The sequence below is a fragment of the Candoia aspera genome, chromosome 8 (genome assembly GCF_035149785.1).
Source record: "Candoia aspera isolate rCanAsp1 chromosome 8, rCanAsp1.hap2, whole genome shotgun sequence".
NCBI classification, from domain to species: domain Eukaryota; kingdom Metazoa; phylum Chordata; class Lepidosauria; order Squamata; family Boidae; genus Candoia; species Candoia aspera.
The window spans coordinates 78,117,334-78,136,199 of NC_086160.1; the positions used below are offsets into that span (position 1 = coordinate 78,117,334).

At 54.7% G+C, this 18,866-nt stretch overlaps 2 protein-coding genes and 1 non-coding gene across 4 annotated transcripts; 1 reads left to right on the forward strand and 2 right to left on the reverse strand.

Moving 5' to 3' along the window:
- The first annotated feature begins 208 nt into the window (after positions 1-208).
- On the forward strand, positions 209-9,190 carry IDH3B (isocitrate dehydrogenase (NAD(+)) 3 non-catalytic subunit beta). Of its 2 annotated transcripts, none has more exons than XM_063309794.1 (12): positions 209-284; positions 385-429; positions 589-687; positions 767-887; positions 975-1,035; positions 1,184-1,316; positions 1,975-2,108; positions 2,828-2,930; positions 4,188-4,334; positions 4,443-4,537; positions 4,688-4,748; positions 8,993-9,190. In XM_063309794.1, the coding sequence occupies exons 1-12, from the start codon at positions 228-230 to the stop codon at positions 9,068-9,070; spliced, it is 1,134 nt and encodes a 377-aa protein (XP_063165864.1). In that variant the 5' UTR covers positions 209-227; the 3' UTR covers positions 9,071-9,190. The 2 variants fall into 2 exon arrangements, with proteins under 2 accessions (XP_063165864.1, XP_063165863.1); XM_063309793.1 differs by lacking the exon at positions 8,993-9,190 and adding an exon at positions 5,110-6,169.
- A 1,273-nt stretch (positions 9,191-10,463) lies between these two features.
- NOP56 (NOP56 ribonucleoprotein) lies at positions 10,464-15,181 on the reverse strand. Its single transcript, XM_063309892.1, has 11 exons — positions 15,065-15,181; positions 14,783-14,987; positions 14,539-14,700; positions 14,259-14,457; positions 13,612-13,799; positions 13,036-13,187; positions 12,401-12,501; positions 12,072-12,220; positions 11,648-11,769; positions 11,322-11,468; positions 10,464-11,098 (listed from the first exon to the last, which is right to left on the reverse strand). The coding sequence occupies exons 1-11, from the start codon at positions 15,065-15,067 to the stop codon at positions 10,901-10,903; spliced, it is 1,626 nt and encodes a 541-aa protein (XP_063165962.1). The 5' UTR covers positions 15,068-15,181; the 3' UTR covers positions 10,464-10,900.
- On the reverse strand, positions 11,543-11,611 carry LOC134502483 (small nucleolar RNA SNORD57). Its single transcript, XR_010068447.1, has one exon. It is a non-coding gene; the product is annotated as a small nucleolar RNA SNORD57 (small nucleolar RNA).
- Positions 15,182-18,866: the final 3,685 nt, after the last annotated feature.

Sequence of the window (18,866 nt, forward strand, 5' to 3'; positions counted from 1 at the left end):
TCCGTATCAGGTGAACCCCGGGAGTGACGTAATTCCCCGTGACCACGTGCCCACTGAGGGCCGGGGAGGGACGCCCGCAGGAGGCACCCGCCGGGGAAGTGCCAATCCCAACGGTCTCTCGCGGAAGCTGAGAGCCAGCCTGTTCCGGTCGCGGAGCCGGAAGCCGGTGCGCCGCTCCCCCGCCCGGCTCTCTATGGTGCCTCCGCGCCGGGCCTGCTGGGACGGCAATGGCGGTGGCGCTGAAGGGCGTCCGGGCGGCGGCCGCGGCCGCCTCCGCCGGCGGGGTGAGCGGACAGGCGAGCCCCGCTGGGCCGGAGACGACGGGGCGGGTGTGCCGGGGCGGGGGGCACGGCGATCCCGCTCACCGGCCCTCTTCTCTTGCAGCGGGGCCTGGCGACCTCGGCGGCGCGTCTGCAGAGGCCGGGCCAGGTGAGGCTCGCGCCCGCGGCCGCTCGGCGGGAGGGGCGGGGAGGCCTGGCGGCCGGTGGGGGGCGGCCGGGGCCTTCTTCGGGCTCTTCCGCCCCGCGCCTGCCCGGCGGTTAATGCACGGAGGCCCGGCGGCGGCGCGACCCTCCCGCTTCGTTGCAGGCGGAGAGCGCCCGCTCGGAGGGGACGTTCCCGGTGACGATGCTGCCGGGGGACGGCGTGGGCCCGGAGCTGATGCACTCCGTCAAGGAGGTCTTCAAGGTAAGTCGCGGGCGCCTCCTGGAGGGGCCGGGAAGGGGCGCGGCGTCCCACCCGGGCTGCCCTCCGCTCTGCCCTGCAGGTGGCGGGCGTCCCGGTGCAGTTCGACGAGCACCATCTGAGCGAGGTGCAGAACATGGCCTCGGAGGAGATCCTGGACCGGGTGCTGGACTCCATGAGGAAGAGCAAAGTGGCCCTGATAGGTGAGGCTCCCCTCTGCGCCAGGGGACTGGGCTGCCTCCGCCCTCCGGCCCTCCTCATTGCTTGCTTGCGCTCTCTTGGCCTTGCAGGGAAGATTCATACCCCCATGGAGTACAAAGGGGAATTGGCCTCCTACGACATGAGGCTCAGGTACGTCCGTCTCTCAGGGTGAAGCCTTCAGCTCGGTGAGCACAGCTTCCCCGCACCTGGTGTCAACTCTGGAGCGCCTCAGAGGTTCTGGTGGGGCAGCAGCGACGCAGGATGAAACAGCAGTCCTACACCTGACTCCTTATTGCAGGCGCAAGCTTGATCTCTTTGCCAATGTGGTCCGTGTGAGCAGCCTGCCTGGCTATAAAACGCGGCACAACAACTTGGACCTGGTGATCATCCGCGAGCAGACAGAGGGCGAGTATAGTTCCCTGGAACATGAGGTGGGCGCCACGTCCCTCTGACTTGCTGGTCCAGTTGCTTGGCTTCTCTGGGGGTCCGTAAGGCTACACGGGGGAGGGGATGCTGAATGGGGCTACACCAGCACAAAGCCAAAGAAGACCACTGAGGACCTATAGACTGTGGGGCAGTGAGGTTAGCTTTCCAACAGGACAGACGTTTGCCTGCTTAAAAGCATGTGCAACAGGCTGGAGAGAAACTGTTCTCTCAGATCTGCAGGAGACCAGCAGTCCTTCACTCCCATTGTTTGCTTAGCTTAAGCCTTCCTAAGAGCCCAGCGTGGCTTATGTAAGAGCAGTCTAGGGGATGTGATGGGAAAAGATAAACAGATACAAAGGAAGAGGCCAACTCGTGCCAGTACTTAGTGAAAGGGGTGTGGAAGAATTGCCTCTGTTTTTTTTCTGGACCATTTTACGGTTTGGAAGAAAGCAGACCCCTAATCCAGAATGTGGTATCTCTGAATGGTGAGCTTTGCATACAGCTGCTTAATTGCCTGGTTCTCATAGAAATACTGTGATTCAGGGAGGGAGGGGGCAGCCAGGGAGTTTCCATCCCACCCAACTTCAGGGAGGACCTTGGTGGTCTTGGGCTCAGGGATGGCTTCAAGTGGGCTGCACGGCTTGTGCTTCTCTCTGCATTCAGAGTGCAAAGGGTGTCATTGAATGCCTGAAGATCATCACACGGGCCAAGTCACAGCGCATTGCCAAGTTTGCCTTTGATTTTGCCACCAAGAAGGGGCGTTCCAAGGTCACTGCAGTGCACAAGGCCAATATCATGTAAGTGAGCCTGCCTGCCTGCCTGGCTGTCTCAGTGAATTGGGATGGGGGGAGTGCCTTCTGATCTTTCCCTGGATCTCTAGAAGCTTTGGATAGCAGCTGCCCTTCTTACGTGCCGGCCCCTGGTTGTGGGACCTAAGAGCCTGTGGAGATCCTCGCTTTGCAGCAAAATTGATGCAGGTTGAGGAAGTTGGCGTGGAGGACTTCAGTGCAGAATTGGGCACTGGACCGTGCCTCCCTCTCTTTTTCTCTTCCTTGTCAGGGCAGATTCTGGTACTGAAGGGCAGTTGCTCGGTGGCACAGTTTAAAAAACCTTGTCCCGGCTCTCTTGGTTTCGAGCCTGGGGAGAAATATTGGCCATGGCAGAGGGTGATGCACCCAGTCTGAGGCTGCCCTTGTGCTCCTTCTAGTGCTTGTCTGGCAGGACACAGTAAGAGACGCATCTGCCCTCTGCCCAGAGTAGCCACCCCAGCAACTTCCAAGGCCAGACTCCTCCCGCCCTTGGACTTTGCTGCCTGCCGAGAAGCTGCTGCAGCTTTGTGCCCCCTCCCTTACCCAACCCAACCCATTTGTCCCCTTTGATTCAGGCCAAACCTTCTGGGCTGTGGCCGGGTCATTCCTGGGAAGACGGGTTGTCTTTGGCTGCTATGTAGTAGCTGGCATCGTAGGTCAGCAGCCATCTGGGTATGTGCGAGAGCTTGTCTCTCTCTCCCTTCCAGGAAGCTGGGCGATGGGCTCTTCCTCCGCTGCTGTGAGGAGGTGGCTGAGCTGTATCCCAGGATCACATTCGAGACCATGATCATAGACAACTGCTGCATGCAGGTAGGGCTGCCTGCTCGTGCCTGCAGGAGACGCAGAGGGGAGAGGGCACCAGCAGAGGGAGGGGCACTTGGGCATTTCCATGGCAGCCTACCTTGGTAGTTTCCGACAGGCAGCCCGGCAGCCCCTTGGTTTTGGTGCCAGGAGTCAATAGGAGAAGAAAATTGTCAGCGGTGTGGATTCCGCAGACGTGAAGGAGGCCAAAATAGGTTGGATAATTTGTGGTTCGGGTGCCAGCTGTTGCCTGAGTTTGAGCCTGGAGTCAGAGCAAGGCCTCTGCACTGGGCGTGGCAGATTCTGCGGACCTGGCAGTGGTGGCTTATTAGCCTGGGCTCGACGTCAGCCGGTGGTCTGGAGCAGCTCTGGCTCCCCTTTGCTCAGTGGCTTCCAGCAGAGGCAAGACCCCCCCTCTCTGGGAGGCTTCCCCGTGGGTTGGAATCCAAGGGCCCCTCCCAGCTCTAGGATTCTGTGATTTTTGTGACGTGAGCACAGCTAATTTTTCAGAAAGCATGGAAGTGTGGTTGTTTCTCGCTGCTGCAGAAAAGGAACACATCCAATCCCAAGTTGGGATTTCCACATGGGGTCTTGTGAGTTACCTTCTCAGACCTCTAAGTAGCCACTGCAGTTTCACCCTTTAGCTCCACAGTGTGCTGCTTGGAGAGGGGCCTTAAGGCTATGGAGACCACTCCCTGCAATATAGCAGGCTGGATTGGTGCCCCTTCTTTCAGGGAGGTGCCTGTTCTTTGATACCCAGCAGCTATGGAGCCTGGGCCATCACTTTGGGCTGATGATGCTGGCATCGCAAGAAAGCTTCTCAAGTTTTGGGGGGGCTGCTCTCTGGATGACAAGTCCCTTTGCTGTGCCCAGGCCATGTTCAAGTGCTTCTCTGACCCTGTGGCTGAGCGATGTGGATGGCACAGACTGAATCCTCCACAGTTCCCTACAGACGTGAGATCAGAAACTGACAAAAACCTACCAATTTCTGTATTGCTTTGACAGAGTCCAATCCAACCAGTCGTTATGCCTCTGTGGGAAAGGGGCTGGACTTCCAGAGGGCTTAGAGCGGAGCTCTGCCCCTAAGCAATGTTCCCCAGGGGCCCCTAAACTGTTCTGTTCCAGGAGGGCAAGTCAGGCTCTGCCCTGGAAATTTCCCACATGTCAGGAGCACATCCTTGGTGCAGTTGGGTTTATATGGCCCAGCTGCCAAGCAGGAATCTCTGGCCTTTCTTTCATGGAGGGATATGTGTGTGTATTTTTCAGCTGGTGCAAAACCCTTACCAGTTTGACGTCTTGGTCATGCCCAACTTGTATGGCAACATCATTGACAATCTGGCAGCCGGCCTGGTGGGTGGGGCCGGTGTGGTCCCGGGGGAGAGCTACAGCGCTGACTTTGCCGTGTTTGAAATGGTGAGGCTGGGCCTGGTGCTGCCCCTGTCTCCTCCCCACCCATTGGGGAGTTTGGGGCCAGCTGGCATGCTCGATGCTTCTGAAGGTGTTTTTCTGCTCCTCTTCCAGGGTGCCCGTCACCCCTTTGCCCAGGCCGTTGGGAGGAACATTGCCAACCCCACGGCCATGCTGCTTTCCTCAGCCAACATGCTGAGGCATCTGAAGTAGGTTCCCCAAGCTGTGGGCGCTGGGCTGAGCGGACTTGGTAGGGCGAGACCTCCTTGCCATTGGCCTGGCCTACCTCACAGGGTAATTGTGAAGGACAAACCAACCCCCCCCCTTCTAAAATGTATCCCTCCTCTGCTCCTGACCAGCTTGGAGTATCACTCCGCCATGATTTCAGACGCGGTGAAAAAGGTGATCAAAGTTGGCAAGGTGAGTGGCGACAGCTGTCCTTGTGTGTGTGGCGCTGCTCTGGTCTCTGCTTTGCTTTCGCTTTGTTTCCAGTTGGCAGGCTTTTCAGAGGAGGAGGTGTTGGTGGCCCTGGGGGTGGGGGAAGGCTCCAGGCAGGCAGGCAGGACCAGTTTCTCCTTATCAGTTACCACTGTGGGTTCAGCTCTGTGGGTGCGGACGCTGATGAGCTGCTGCCGTTGCTTGCTTCCAGGGGGGTGCTTCTCGCAGTTCACTCCCTGTCGCCACTGAGCGCGCTCTGTCCTGTCCCATTTTCTTTTTGTTCTTTTTGACCCCGTGCTTATGACCATTTTTCTCCCTCCCCCTTCCCTGTGTTGGATTGTAGGTGCGGACACAGGACATGGGCGGTTATTCTACCACCTCGGACTTCATCAAGTCTGTTATTGACCACCTCCACCCCCACTATGGTGTCTAGGCTCAGGCTGCCCCTGCCCCACACCTGCCCCACACCTGCCCCAGCAGGCCCCACCCCAGTAGCCTCTCCGGGCCAGACCCAGATGGAGCTGCCCAGCCCCTGTTGGGGAAGAAACTTCTCCCGCCTCTTGGGGCGCTCAAGGCCCTGCGAAGGCCTAGTCTACTCCAGCTGGAAGGGACAGGAGCCGTGCCAGCCCAGCGGGAACGGCTTCCTTGATTGCTAGCTGGTACTGGCTGTGGCTCCTGTCTTCCGGGGGTGGGGGTCCCTTCTCAGTATAAGCCTTTGGCCCAGGAGAGATCAGAAAAGTCACACACCAGGCATTTCTATAAAAATAATTTTATTTACAGAAAGCAAACATATTCACAGGCTCTCAGTGAGAGCTGCTTAACTCTCTACATGCCTACACAGAAGGGAAACTGAAACTAAAACAAGTCCAGGCAAGTTCTTCTCCCCAGGTGCAAAAATTAACATCCGAAAAGAGGACAATTAAATTCAACCTCTTCACCCGGCCAAAATGATTAGTTACCATAGTAACCTTAATCTGTAGCCATTGTTGGGGGGGCGCTGTCTCCAGGGCCTTCTGCTCTGAGCCATCCCCTTGGGAGCTCCGCCTCCTGTTGCAGCAGGCTGGCGAGAAAGGGTGTGGGGGGGTGTGGGTTACGGGAAGGGAAGCTGCCTCCCGAAGGGCTCTTGAAATAACACCTGGGTGGTGGACGTGGTCCTTGCGGAGGCAGTTGGGCCCCCTAACTGGAGAGCAGCCTTTCAGCCCTGTGGAACACCATCAGGAGGTTTTGCCAGAATCTGCCCGGGGTGCTGGGGAGAGAGTTTGCCATGTGGGCCATCCTGGCTTTGGCGGTGAGTGGGCTTCAGGTGTCCTCAGTGTGACAGCTTTCTGGGGGCTCAGCCCATGTGCGTGATGTGTAATCTATGGCTGCTGTCTAGTCTGCTTGCAAATAAAAGGGATTTTTCATTCTGGCTCTGCTCCTTCTGAGTGTTCCGCCTTAGCTGATTCCTGGCAGGTGACAGGGTTGCGGCAGACCAAAAGGATTCTTTAATGCTGTGGAGGGACTTAAGTGTTTGTGCCCAAAACAACTGGCGCTCCGCACCTGGATCTCCCAAGCAGCCCAGGCAGACAGCGTGGCATCTGTCGTTCCCCTGCCTTAGGAGGGCTGCTTCCTTGATGCCCTTCCCGGTTCGTGATTGCTTCCACCCCCAAAGTGGTCCTTCCTTTGGCTCATTTTTCTGTGGACTGAAAAGACTTGGAGCTGTCACTGAGGCCGGCCCTCTCGCAGAGCCTGCTTTGAGTAGCAGAGGAGCCACTGGAGGTGACACCTTCTGACACCCTCTCAATAATTGGGAACATGATGAGGCTCCATTGGCTTTGCCAGCCATCTCCAATTAGTGCCCCCCTCTGGCCACTGCAGAGAAGATGGCTGAGTAGCACTTTCTTTGGTTCTTGTGTTTCCTTTATTTTGATTCAATTTGGGGGGAAAATATCTGCAGAATAGTCAAATGGTTGGAGTTCTTGCTGATAAATGACAACCATTGAACACATGCAGCACCTCTAAAAGGAGTTTCTGTGTATTGGGAATTGGCCAATAAAGCCATCTGAAAGCGGGCCAGACCGGTGCACGGAGGATTGGGCTTTTGGGGACTGCTCACAGGAATGGCTTTTTCCCCCCTCCCAAGCAAGAGTCAGCTGCACTCAAGTACGAGTTGCTGGAAATGGGGTGGGGGGGTCTCGGCCATTGTCCTCCCATCTCGCCTCAAGAACTTGGCAGAGGCATCTGGTTGGCCGCTGGCCCTGTAGAAGGCTGGACCATGGACCTGATGCAGCAAGTGAATGCTTAGGCTCTTAATGCAATACTGATTTGATTTTGCTTAGGCTGCAGGACTGAGCCATTTACTTTGGAGTAAATCCCATTAAAATTAATGGATTTATTTCTGAGAAGCCGGGGGAAGATTTCCCTGATAATCTGCATGTTCCAACTAAATTGATGGAAATCAAGGTAGAAAATACAAAGCGGTCAGCCCTGTGCCAGGGGAAGTCCTGCCTCAGTCGCCCTTGGGAATTCCCAGTATCAGTCAGGGTGAGATGCTCTAGGGCGCTGTTAGACTTCCTCAAAACATTTGGCAGCATTCCCCATAGGTGTTAATCCTTGGGTGCGGTCAACATCAAAGAGAAGCAAATGGGGGTCTTGTGTTACGGAAAGGAAGTTGAGACTGGCTCTGGTTCGTGACTGCCCTGGAGTCAGAGGTGGGTGGCCACTCTTGCAGCAGACAGGGTGGTGAAAGGATGAGTTGACTGCATGGAGCGCCAGCTCCCAACGGGGTGGATGGGCCCCGGTGGCTCACTGTAAGCAAGTGTGAAGTGACGGGCATTGTGCAAAAGCCATGTCTTCCCCACGGGGGCCAAGGCCTGGTGCTGTTGGGGTTGTGCGGAAGAGCATAGAAAGAAGAGTCCAAGGGAGAAAACAGCTGATAAATTGCAGGCTGGGATAGAACATGGAAGGCTGTGGGCTGATTACTGCATCTTAGAGAGAGACTGTGGAGCTAAAAAGAGTTGCCCCTGAAGGCAAGCACGGGTAAGGATTTGGCAGGCTCTCCTTAAAAGGAAGTCCGGCTGGGGGCTTTGAGGGTTGGGAAAAATGCAAGCCAAGTGGGCAAAGGTGGGCATGGGCACCCTCCCTGTGCCTCTTGGCTGTTCCTTTTAAGCTGTGCCAAGGAAAGCTGTAGGCAGGGCCCTGTCTGCTATGGGCCTGACAACTGTACACCTGTGTGCAGTTGAGCATGGAAGGTGGGGGGACAACTCTCACAGACTGGTGTTTCCCCAGTGACATTGGTGGGCAGCAGACTTAGAACTTTCTAGAGGTTTTTGTCATAGTACAAGAATGGGAATTACCACAAGAAGTGATGCCCACTAATCTGAAGGGCTTGATAGAGGAAGAGGCTGCCAGATACATTCCACCTCTTGGGACAGACCGGGCACCAATACAAAAGGCAAGGTTTTGACAGATCTCATTTCCCTGAACGTCCTTTTCCATTCTGGGCAAAGCTGATGGTATGTGCCATCAGTACTTTCTTCCTAATGCATTGCCCCTTTTAAGCCTACCAGTCCCTAAACTAGCACTGTAGCTATATTGTACAATGACTTGTGGTACACACGTGTGTACACTGAAATGCTATGGTCAGTCAGTGTGCTCACCAGGAGAAAGTTACTGCCCTCCTGTCCTGCTTGGGGAGCCTTCCCAGAGGCATCTGGGTGACCTCCCTGGAATAGATGGTGCTGTTGGACTCCTCCAGGGCTCTGGAACTAAGGACATTTGCCACACTTCATCTCCTTTAATTCAAGTTTATGTTGTCTTAACCAATTTTAAAAATGGGTTTTCTTAGCTCATGGAAGCTTGCAACACTCATTAAACAATAATTCTGCTTTGGAAAAGCACAAATGTGATTGGGCAAAAGTATTTTCAGCTCTGCCTCCCAGTTTTGCAAAAAGTGAGCCATTTTTCTCTGCTGAAATCTTGGCAGTCACCCCTTTAGCTGCAGGAAGATTCCTCTAGTTGCACCCAGCTCATATTGGCCACCGTATGTGCCCTGCTGAGACTGGTCCCTGGTCAGGCAGGCTGTGCAGGAGCCAAAAGTGATTTGGAAGCGCTCTGGATCTCCTAGGAGCACAGCCCCCGACTGCTGGGCAAGGCTCCCAAGGGACAGGCATTTAAGGTAACTGAAACACCAGAGTCTGGATACCAGATGTTAGCCAAGTGTTGCCTCTCTACTGCTCTTTTGGCAGGTGCGAACTGCAGACATGGGAGGCTATGCCACATCAGATGACTTCACTCATGCAGTGATTGCAGCGCTGACTGAGTAGACACAAGAAACTCCACTGGAGTGGCAATTCCGGGCTGCCCGCTTTTCGTCCCTTTATTTATTGTGACTTCATGTTGGCCAGATGCATGTAATAAAAGGAGCTGTTGGCTCTGTGCTATGAGATACTTGGCCTTGGGGTGTCTGGGAGTTGGTTGAGGGGGAAAAGGAGCAGTAGTAATGCCAGCTTTCCAGGTTTGTCAGGCTCAGGATCCAAGCTGACTGCAAGTAGGTGCACCTTGTGAGAGACCAGCTACCAGAAGCGAGGTAGCAGAGGAGGCATTTTCTGGGTTGGTTGGACCGACCATGCCCAAGGCTGCATGAGCGGTGACAAGTTGCAGCCCAGTGTATTTGCTGGGGCAGCAAGTGGCTGAGAAACTCCCATGAGCTCCAAGGTGAAGGAATTGGCCTGGATTGAGCCCTGCACTTCAGAGAGTGAGGGGTGTGCACCTTGCAGATATTTGGAGTAGGAAGGGGTGAAGGGAGGACCAACTGGATTGAGTGGGGGCAGCACTGGCAGACACAAGTCAGCTCAACAACCTAGTTGGGGGAGGCTGCATGGGGTCACTGGAAGGTGCCTCATGGCACCTGCAGCAGAGCAAATGGAAGCCAAACATAGCCGGTGAGTGACAGAATGGACACCTGGCTCCCCCAAAAGCAGCCGCCCACAGTGCCACCATCTCTTTCTCAGGAGTCTCTGCTCTGATCATGCCCCAAACCAGAGTGCTCAGTGCAGCAGTTGAAAGGCAGTGGGAGCCAGTTCCTTCAATGCCAGCTTCAACTCTGGGATGAGCCATCATGAAGCAGCCATCACGAGGCAGCCACTGGCAGCAGAACAGGGCAACAGCTGGACTTCAATGCTCCTGGCAAAGAGCCCAGTGCCAGTCCCCAGGAAGCTGAAAACAGCATTTTTCACTTGGGGTTTTATCTTGGAGCTGGGTGGAATTATGACCAGGGGGCTGGGTGTCTTTCCCTACAGCAGACCTGCATGAGCATCGGTGCCAGTACCGTTGCCTGTGAGCCAGCCATCTGCATGGCCCTCTCCGCTCAACCGAGCGGCATTTCCAGTCGCTGCAGAAACGAGACAAACTATGGCTGCTTGGGATGAGCTAAGAACTACCAATCAAAGTATTTGTAGCTCAGGGTTGAACTCTGGCATCCTTGGTGCTCTCAGAGCCTTTTCTTCTTCATGCAGACATTTCACTGCCAGGCTAGGCAACATCTTCAGTGCAAACAGAACTACCAATTCACATGCGCAGCCCCCAATTTCAAGCCTAATTGAAACTGTGCTTTCGTAGCCACAGCTTTCAGTTACGACAGCCTGAAAAAGCTGAACCTTCTAGTGCCTCCCTACCCTCCCTTGCTTTCCCCAAAGAGGATGAGGACAAGGGGGGAACTGCCATATAGAAAAGCAGTACATTTTATTATTCCTGGCAAGTTAAGGACAGCTCAGGTTTATAGTCCAGCTTCTGCAGCAGAAGTGGCTTCTGCTAACCCCCACCCCACTGATGGGGCAGCACAGGGGTCACTTGGGCGGGCATGGCCTGACCCGCTTCTCCTCCAAAGAACCTCTGATAGAAGCTGCTGAGCTTCCCTCTGCCTTTCAGAAGCAGCACAGCGCGTTAATGGCTGCCTTTCCCCTCTTGGAGCAACGAAGCCCTGGTGCCGACACCAAACATCTTGCACCAGATCTCCGTTTGCTGCTCTGCCCGCTGGGCCTCTGGTCTTGTTGCCTCGAGAGCGCTGGGCTGTGGAAAAGCATGCCGCAGAGCTGTGTTCAAACAAGCAAAACTGAATGGCCTCGCCATCAGGCTGGGCTCCTCCACGCTGTGTGCTAGTCTTCCTCCCCTTCCATCCCCGATTTTTTCTTTTTCGTCCTCTTCCCCTTGGCTGCAGGCTCCACTGCCGCAGCCAGCTGCAGCTGCTGCACCTTCTTCTTCTTCGGCAAAGGCGCTTTGTCCGCCAAACCATTGTCGATGGGCTCCTCCTCCTGGGGCTTCCGTTTCTTCTTCTTGGGCTCAACCTTGTTTTCCTGAGAAGCAAGAACACATGTCAGCAGTGCAACCCTTTGGCAGGACCACAAGGAAACAACTCTACTCACAACCTGCCTGCTGACAGCCACGCAAAATAGAAACTGATGATGTTTAGGGCAGTCTGAGAACCTCCCCCTTGAGGTTTCCCTGGCCTCTTTGTTGTTTCAAGGTTGGCAGCAACTGCAGTTCCCGAACCACCGAGGAGGGATAAAAGCACCCAACCTCTCCTGGAGACTCAAGGACGGGGTTCTCCATCTCTGCTGCTGCTGCAGCTGCTGCCAAAGCCTCCAGGCGCTTCTTCTCCTGCTTCAGCTTCTTCTTCTGCTTCTTCTCCAGCTTCCTTTTGATTTCGGCTGCTGCTTCTGATGCCTGTAAAGGGGGAGGGCTGTCGTTAGGGCTCAACTCCGCCCCCACACGAGCTGAGTTTCTGACCAGCACACATTGGATCAGACTCATTAAATCAGCTTTGGCCTCCACCATCATTGGTCAGGCTCAGAGTTTCATCACGCCCAACAACGTAGCCGGGCACGGGCCTCCTCGGTATTCACCTCCACAGCAGCCTCTTTCATGACGTCCAGGTTCTTGCGAGGGGTCTCCCCGGTTTCGTAGAAGGCCAGGCGTTCCTCCACCTGTTCTCGCAACTTGTCTCCAAAGACGGGGGTTGGGACTTCTGCAAAGGAATGGAGGGCAGCAAAGCTGAAGCCGCTCACGCTGCCGTGCCCGAAACGGCCACCAGTAAAAGGGGAACAGCAAGCCGCCCAGAGGTTATCCCTCCCTCTTCCTTCTTTAAGCTGCTGGCCTTGCTCAGATATTTTAATGTCACCATTCACCGTGTGTGAAATGCTGCTGACGAAAAATGTAACCATCACGGCAAAGCCACAAAGCATCTTGGCAAGTCTTGCCCGCTTCTGCTCCCTTCCTCCCTTGGGCAAAGGGGAGAAAGTGGAGGCACCGGCAGCTTCTGCGGCCCACCTGAGAAGCAGTCAATGCGGGACGCAATGGTGCACTTGTTGGCCAAGTAGCGGGAGATGCGCCCCTTGTTCTTGGCTGCTGCTCGCCCAATAAAGGTAGAGTGAAATATCAAGCCGTATTTGGGAGTGTTTCCCCGGGTCTTCAGGGCCCTGCGGGGCAGGAAACAATCAGACAAACAACCCTCCTTGGCACCGGTTTGGCCATCCCCACGGGAGAGGGGTAGGCTGGCTGCAGGCTGAGAGGACATGGCCAGCAGTGCCTGGCCAGCATCAAGGAGCTCAACTGCCAGGGGTTTGCCTGCCATCGCTCCAGTGCCCCCAGAGGGTTACCTGAAGAGGGCCTTCTCTGCCCCCAAAATCTGGACTGTTGAGGCTGGATACTTGGCCAGGTTGGTCAGACTGCCTGCATGGGAGATAAGACGGGCACCCACCTGCGGAGAGAGAGCAGACTGGTTTATTTTATTTCCTTAGCGCTGACTTGTACAGCTGCCCATCTTGGCGTACTGATGCTAGGTGGCTGACAACAAATAAAAGCAAAATTAAAATCCAGTCAAAACAAATACAGAAAGCCCATAAAGACAGCAAAGATTAAAAAAAAACCAGTCAGCAATAACTCCGACCACAGCCACACAGGCTCTAACTACTTGACCCCCGAGCCTTCTCAGCCCTGTGGTTTGGTAAACCCCAAATAAATCCACCCTACTCCTGTCCACCCAGTGTGCCTGAAACCGCTCAGCTTAAAGCAGAAATGAGTCTTGTTCCTCCTGCTCATCTGGCTGTCTCTCAATACCAAGGAGCAGCCAGAAGCAAAACGTGCTCAAGCCCTTCCCCTGGCACAGATCAGCATTGGTAGGTTTCAGCACTGAGATTCAGTGGATTGACAGATTCCAAATGCACATCACATCTGCAGCCAGGGAGCCCTTTGGGAGATCCTATCCACACACATGTGCACAAAACCAACTCACCACTTCTCCGATTAAGGCTGAGAGACTAGGAGCCACCTGGTTCATTTTGGAGCGAAGGTACTCCTGCAAACCTTTGCGATATTCAGAAAGGGAGATAACCCGGCTGGAGAAGCTCTCAATGTTAATGAGATCAATAGGAGAAATGTCCATTCCTGTACCAAACCAGAGTCAGAGGAGAGGAGTAAGGACACTGGCCAGGGGTGAGGGGGTCTCCTGTTGGCTTTTAATCAGGACGCGGCACGCAACCCGCAAAGGACCTGGTCACTCATCTCATATTAACGCTGAAGCGGGAAATTGCCACAGGCAACTCTGGCTCTTTGAGTCAGGCAGTTTCAAATAGGCAAGCAATTCAGCCTCCCCTCCTACGTTCCTCCTTTACGGTACAAGCCGCACAAGCTTTCTGCAAAGAGCACACAGCCTTTAAAGTCCACTTCGCCGTGTGCTGGCCAGCCGCACTCACAGAGATCATGTCAGTTGCTAACCACTCATCAACAGGACGTGTTTGCTCTGGAATGCCCTCACCCTGACAAACCGCAGTAAAACGCCTCCAGCCTTTTTTCTCCCCCACGCACTGACCCATCGAAGAGCGGGAGGCGTCCAGGATGGCCTGAGCCTTGGCGCTGTCCATGACAATTTCCTCCAGCCCCTCCAGACTCTCCTCGCTCAGCTCCTTGCGATTACCGATCAGCTTGGCCAAGCGGCAGTAGGTATAGCTGTCGCTCACGATCTTGATCAGCTCTGGAAAGTGGTAGCCGTACCATTCCCTGTACCAGAAAGAGTCAAGCACATGGCAGAAAGGGAACCCGCCCTAACCCTCAAGGGTCAGAGCCTTCCATGGCGCCAAACGCCAGACTTCCTCCTCCGTTCCACAAAGAAAGCCTGTACCCCTACAAACCAAACAGCTTAGGCAACAGGTGGCCTGGCTGGAATGCATGGAGGGACCCTTGCTGTAGCTCCCGTTTCTATACAAGCACTGGTGGTAGCCAAGCTGCCTGTGGTAAGCTGAAGGAGACGGGGAAGCCTCTCCCCCCACAGCCCGGGGCACAGTGACTAAGGTGCCCACCAGGCCTGGGAGAAGCCGGGTTCAAGACCAGCCAGACCCGCTCTGGCCACCCATTCTCTCGCCCTAGCCTTCCTCACACAGCTGTTGTGCAGGGAGGATGGTGGAGGGAGTGCTGGCTCCCCCCCCCAAATAGGAGCCAAAGGAAGGGCCACTCGCTCACCTGACCCGCATGGAGAAGGTGTTGATGTCCTTGTCCAGCTGGTCCAAGAGACTGATAGACTGGATGATCATGTTGTCCACCCGGTTCACGTTAAACTTCACCTTGGCGCGGGAGTAGCTGTGCCCCAGCCCCAGCTGAGCCTTGGAGGCGGCCTGGGCAGTCAGGCCCTTGATCAGGCTGTGGAAGTGCAGCCGGATCCCTGCGGGGCGGCCGGGCGTTAGGGCTCCGCCGGCCGCCCTGCCCCTGCCCCGCCCCGCCCCGCCCGCCCGGCCCCCCTCACCTCGCGTGAGCTCGGCCACGACGCCGCCCGCCTGGCACGCGTAGCCCAGCTCCTCCTGGATGGCCGCGCCGATCTTGGGGTCGCCGACGCCCAACAGTACCTTCTTCTTCTTGGCCGGCAGGCTGGTCTCGAGCAGCAACCGCAGGTCCTCGTGCAGGAGCCCTGGGCGGGGCGGGAGCCGGTCAGCCCGGGGCGCCACCGAGACCCCCGCCCGCCCCGCCCGCCCCGCCCGGCCCGCGCTCACCCTCCGAGACGGCGTTCATGTTCTCCAGCGCGGCCTGGGCCGAGCGGAAGGGCGAGAAGGCCTCGAGGCGCACCAGGGCCCGGAACCGCCCGAGGTCCAGCGCGCTCTGCTCGACCTGCGGCAGCAGCAGCCCCACCTCCTCCGTCGGCCGCGCCGCGAACAGCGCGTAGCCCGCCGCGTGCTCGAACAGCACGTGCAGCTGCACCTGCGGGACACGGCGCGAAGCGTCAACCGGGGGGCACGACCCCGCCACCCGGCCCCCGCGCTCTGCGGCCCACTCACCATGGCTGCTCCCGACGAAATGGCCGCACGCGCCCTCACCACGCAGCCGGAAACGCTCCCTGCGGACGACCGCCCCTTCCGCCCTCTCGGCCGCCGCCAATGGCAAGCCGATGGGGCGGGAGCGAGGCTGCCTGTCCCCCTCGCCAGCCAATGGCGCGCCGGGCCGGCTCCGGGCGCGCGCGGCGCCTGCCGGGAAGACCCGTGCTGGGCCGCGCGAGGGAGACTCTTTCCCGCGGCCTGTTTGCGCGTCCGCCGGGAATCGGCTCCGCTGCGCCTCGGCCGGCAGGCCCGCACGGGAGTCGCTCCTTCTACGCGTGGAGAGCTGGGGTTACGGGGTGGGGTCGCCCGGAAAGCCTTGGGGCGGGGCAGACGCAAGGGGCGGCCTTGGGGGAAGGCTGAAGCCGGGGAGGGGAGCCACGGAGGCAGAAGGGGCTGGGGGCCGTCCCGCTCCACGCCTGGGTTGCCGTGGGAGCCCCGGCCGCCCTTCCTGGATGAGGGGCTGAGACTCTGAGGTTTCACCCAGAACTGGAAGGGGGATCTGGCGGTGTAGATGGAGGCCACTGGCTGAAATGAACAGGAAGGGATTTAACGGAAATGCCAAGTCCTGCTTCGGAATAAGCAAGCTAGGCCCCTGTTCTGATGCAAACACTATGGAATATTGTTATTTGAAGATGAAATAACACTGTTGCATGAAGATGGGATACCATGGAGAAAAGGAAACAATTTGCCCCAACACCACCTTTCCAAAACAGTAACGTTCAAACCAGTGCCCGGATATGGAGGAAAAAGGCTATTTACTTCAACTCTTCCACTAACTCCATACTCAGCTTTCTTTCTGATGACACCATGCGTTGTTGTTTATTCGTTTAGTCGCTTCCGACTCTTCGTGACTTCATGGACCAGCCCACGCCAGAGCTTCCTGTCGGTCAACACCCCCAGCTCCCCCAGGGACGAGTCCGTCACCTCTAGAATGTCAACCGTCCACCTTGCCCTTGGTCGGCCCCTCTTCCTTTTGCCCTCCACTCTCCCTAGCATCAGCATCTTCTCCAGGGTGTCCTGTCTTCTCATGATGTGGCCAAAGTATTTCAGTTTTGCCTTTAATATCAGTCCCTCAAGTGAGCAGTCTGGCTTTATTTCTTGGAGGATGGACTGGTTTGATCTTCTTGCAGTCCAAGGCACTCTCAGAATTTTCCTCCAACACCACAGTTCAAAAGCATCGAACTTCCTTCTCTCAGCGTTCCTTATGGTCCAGCTCTCGCAGCCATAGGTTACTACGGGGAACACCACTGCTTTGACTATGCGGACCTTTGTTGTCAGTGTGATATCTCTGCTCTTAACTATTTGATCGAGATTGGTCATTGCTCTTCTCCCAAGGATTAAGCGTCTTCTGATTTCCTGACTGCAGTCAGCATCTGCAGTAATCTTTGCACCTAGGAATACAAACTCTTTCACTGCTTCTACATTTTCTCCCTCTATTTGCCAGTTATCAATCAAGGTGGTTGCCATAAACTTGGTTTTTTTGAGGTTTAGCTGCAAGCCAGCTTTTGCACTTTCTTCTTTCACCATCATAAGGCTCCTCAGTTCCTCTTCGCTTTCAGCCATCAAAGTGGTATCATCTGCATATCTGAGATTGTTAATGGTTCTTCCAGCGATTTTAACTCCAGCCTTGGATTCCTCAAGCCCAGCATGTCGCATGATGTGTTCTGCGCACAAGTTGAATAGGTAGGGTGAGAGTATACAGCCCTGCCGTACTCCTTTCCCAATCTTAAACCAGTCCGTTGTTCCCTGGTCTGTTCTTACTGTTGCTACTTGGTCGTTATACAGATTCTTTGGGCGGCATACAAGATGACTTGGTATGCCCATACCACTAAGAATTTGCCACAATTTCTTCTGGTCCACACAGTCAAAGGCTTTAGAATAGTCAATAAAACAGAAATAGATTTTTTTCTGAAACTCCCTGGCTTTTTCCATTATCCAGCGGATATTGGCAATTTGGTCCCTAGTTCCTCTGCCTTTTCTAAACCCAGCTTGTACCTCTGGCAATTCTTGCTCCATGAATTGCTGAAGTCTACCTTGCAGGATCTTGAGCATTACCTTACTGGCATGTGAAATGAGTGCCACTGTTTGATAGTTTGAACATTCTTTAGTGTTTCCCTTTTTTGGTATGGGGATATAAGTTGATTTTTTCCAATCTGATGGCCATTCTTGTGTTTTCCAAATTTGCTGGCATATAGCATGCATTACCTTGACAGCATCATCTTGCAAGATTTTGAACAGTTCAGCTGGGATGCCGTCGTCTCCTGCTGCCTTGTTATTAGCAATGCTTCTTAAGGCCCATTCAACCTCACTCTTCAGGATGTCTGGCTCTAGCTCCCTGACCACACCGTCAAAGCTATCCCCGATATTGTTATCCTTCCTATACAGGTCTTCTGTATATTCTAGCCACCTTTTCTTGATCTCTTCTTCTGTTAGGTCCTTGCCATCTTTGTTTTTGATCATACCCATTTTGGCCTGGAATTTGCCTCCAATGTTTCTAATTTTCTGGAAGAGGTCTCTTGTCCTTCCTATTCTATTGTCTTCTTCCACTTCCGCGCATTGCTTGTTTAAAAATAATTCCTTATCTCTTCTGGCTAACCTCTGGAATTTTGCATGTAATTGGGCATATCTCCCCCTATCGTTGTTGCCTTTTGCTTTCCTTCTTGGGCTAGTGTCTCAGCAGACAGCCACTTTGCCTTCTTGGTTTTCTCTTTCTTTGGGATGTATTTTGTTGCCGCCTCCTGAACAATGTTGCGAACTTCTGTCCATAGTTCTTCCGGGACCCTATCTACTAAGTCCAGTCCCTTAAATCCATTCTTCACCTCCATTGCATATTCCTTAGGAATATTAGTGAGCTCATATCTAGCTGATCTGTGGGTCTTCCCTAATCTCTTTAGTCTGATCCTAAATTGTGCAAGAAGAAGTTCGTGATCGAACTACAGTCAGCTCCAGGTCTTGTTTTTACCGACTGTACAGATGTCCGCCACCTTTGGCTGCAAAGGATGTAGTCAATCTGATTTCGGTGTTGTCCATCTGGTGAAGTCCATGTATAAAGCCGTCTCTTAGGTTGTTGGAAGAGAGTGTTTGTTATGCAGAGTGAGTTGTCTTGGCAAAATTCTATCAGCCTATGTCCTGCTTCGTTTTGTTCTCCCAGGCCATGCTTACCTGTAATTCCAGGTGTCATTTGACTGCCCACCTTAGCATTCCAGTCTCCCGTGATGAAAATGACATATCTTTTAGGCGTGTTGTCCAGTAGGTGCTGCAGATCCTCACAGAACTGCTCTACTTCAGCTTCTTCAGCATCTGTGGTTGGGGCGTATATTTGGATCACTGTGATGTTAGATGGCTTGCCCTGAATTCAAATTGAGATCATTCTATTGTTTTTTGGATTGTATCCAAGCACTGCTTTAGCCACTTTACTATTAATTATGAAGGCTACTCCATTTCTTCTGTGGTCCTCTTGTCCACAGTAGTAGATCTGGTGGTCATTTGATGTGAAGTGGCCCATTCCAGTCCATTTCAGTTCACTGACGCCCAAAATGTCTATCTTTCATCTTGACATCTCACCAATAACCACATCCAATTTGCCCTGGCTCATAGATCTTACATTCCAGGTTCCAATGGTGTGTTGATCCTTAGAACATCGGATTCGCCGTTCACCACCAGCACCGTCGGCCGCTAGCCGTCCTTTCGGCTTTGAGCTAGCTGCGTCATCACGTCTGGGGCTAGTTGAGCTCATCCTCTGTTCCTCCCCAGTAGCATTTTG

What these genes read in the sequence shown, in the direction of transcription:
- IDH3B (XM_063309793.1), top strand. Translation starts at nt 228, where the DNA reads ATGGCGGTGGCGCTGAAGGGCGTCCGGGCGGCGGCCGCGGCCGCCTCC. An exon ending in GTGCACAAGGCCAATATCAT is followed by an intron (nt 2,109 to 2,827) that starts GTAAGTGAGCCT and finishes TCTCCCTTCCAG; the next exon opens with GAAGCTGGGCGATGGGCTCT. An exon ending in TAGACAACTGCTGCATGCAG is followed by an intron (nt 2,931 to 4,187) that starts GTAGGGCTGCCT and finishes TGTATTTTTCAG; the next exon opens with CTGGTGCAAAACCCTTACCA.
- NOP56 (XM_063309892.1), bottom strand. An exon ending in CAGCCTTAATCGGAGAAGTG is followed by an intron (nt 12,502 to 13,035) that starts GTGAGTTGGTTT and finishes CTCTCTCCGCAG; the next exon opens with GTGGGTGCCCGTCTTATCTC. An exon ending in TCCTTGAGTCTCCAGGAGAG is followed by an intron (nt 11,099 to 11,321) that starts GTTGGGTGCTTT and finishes CTTGCTTCTCAG; the next exon opens with GAAAACAAGGTTGAGCCCAA.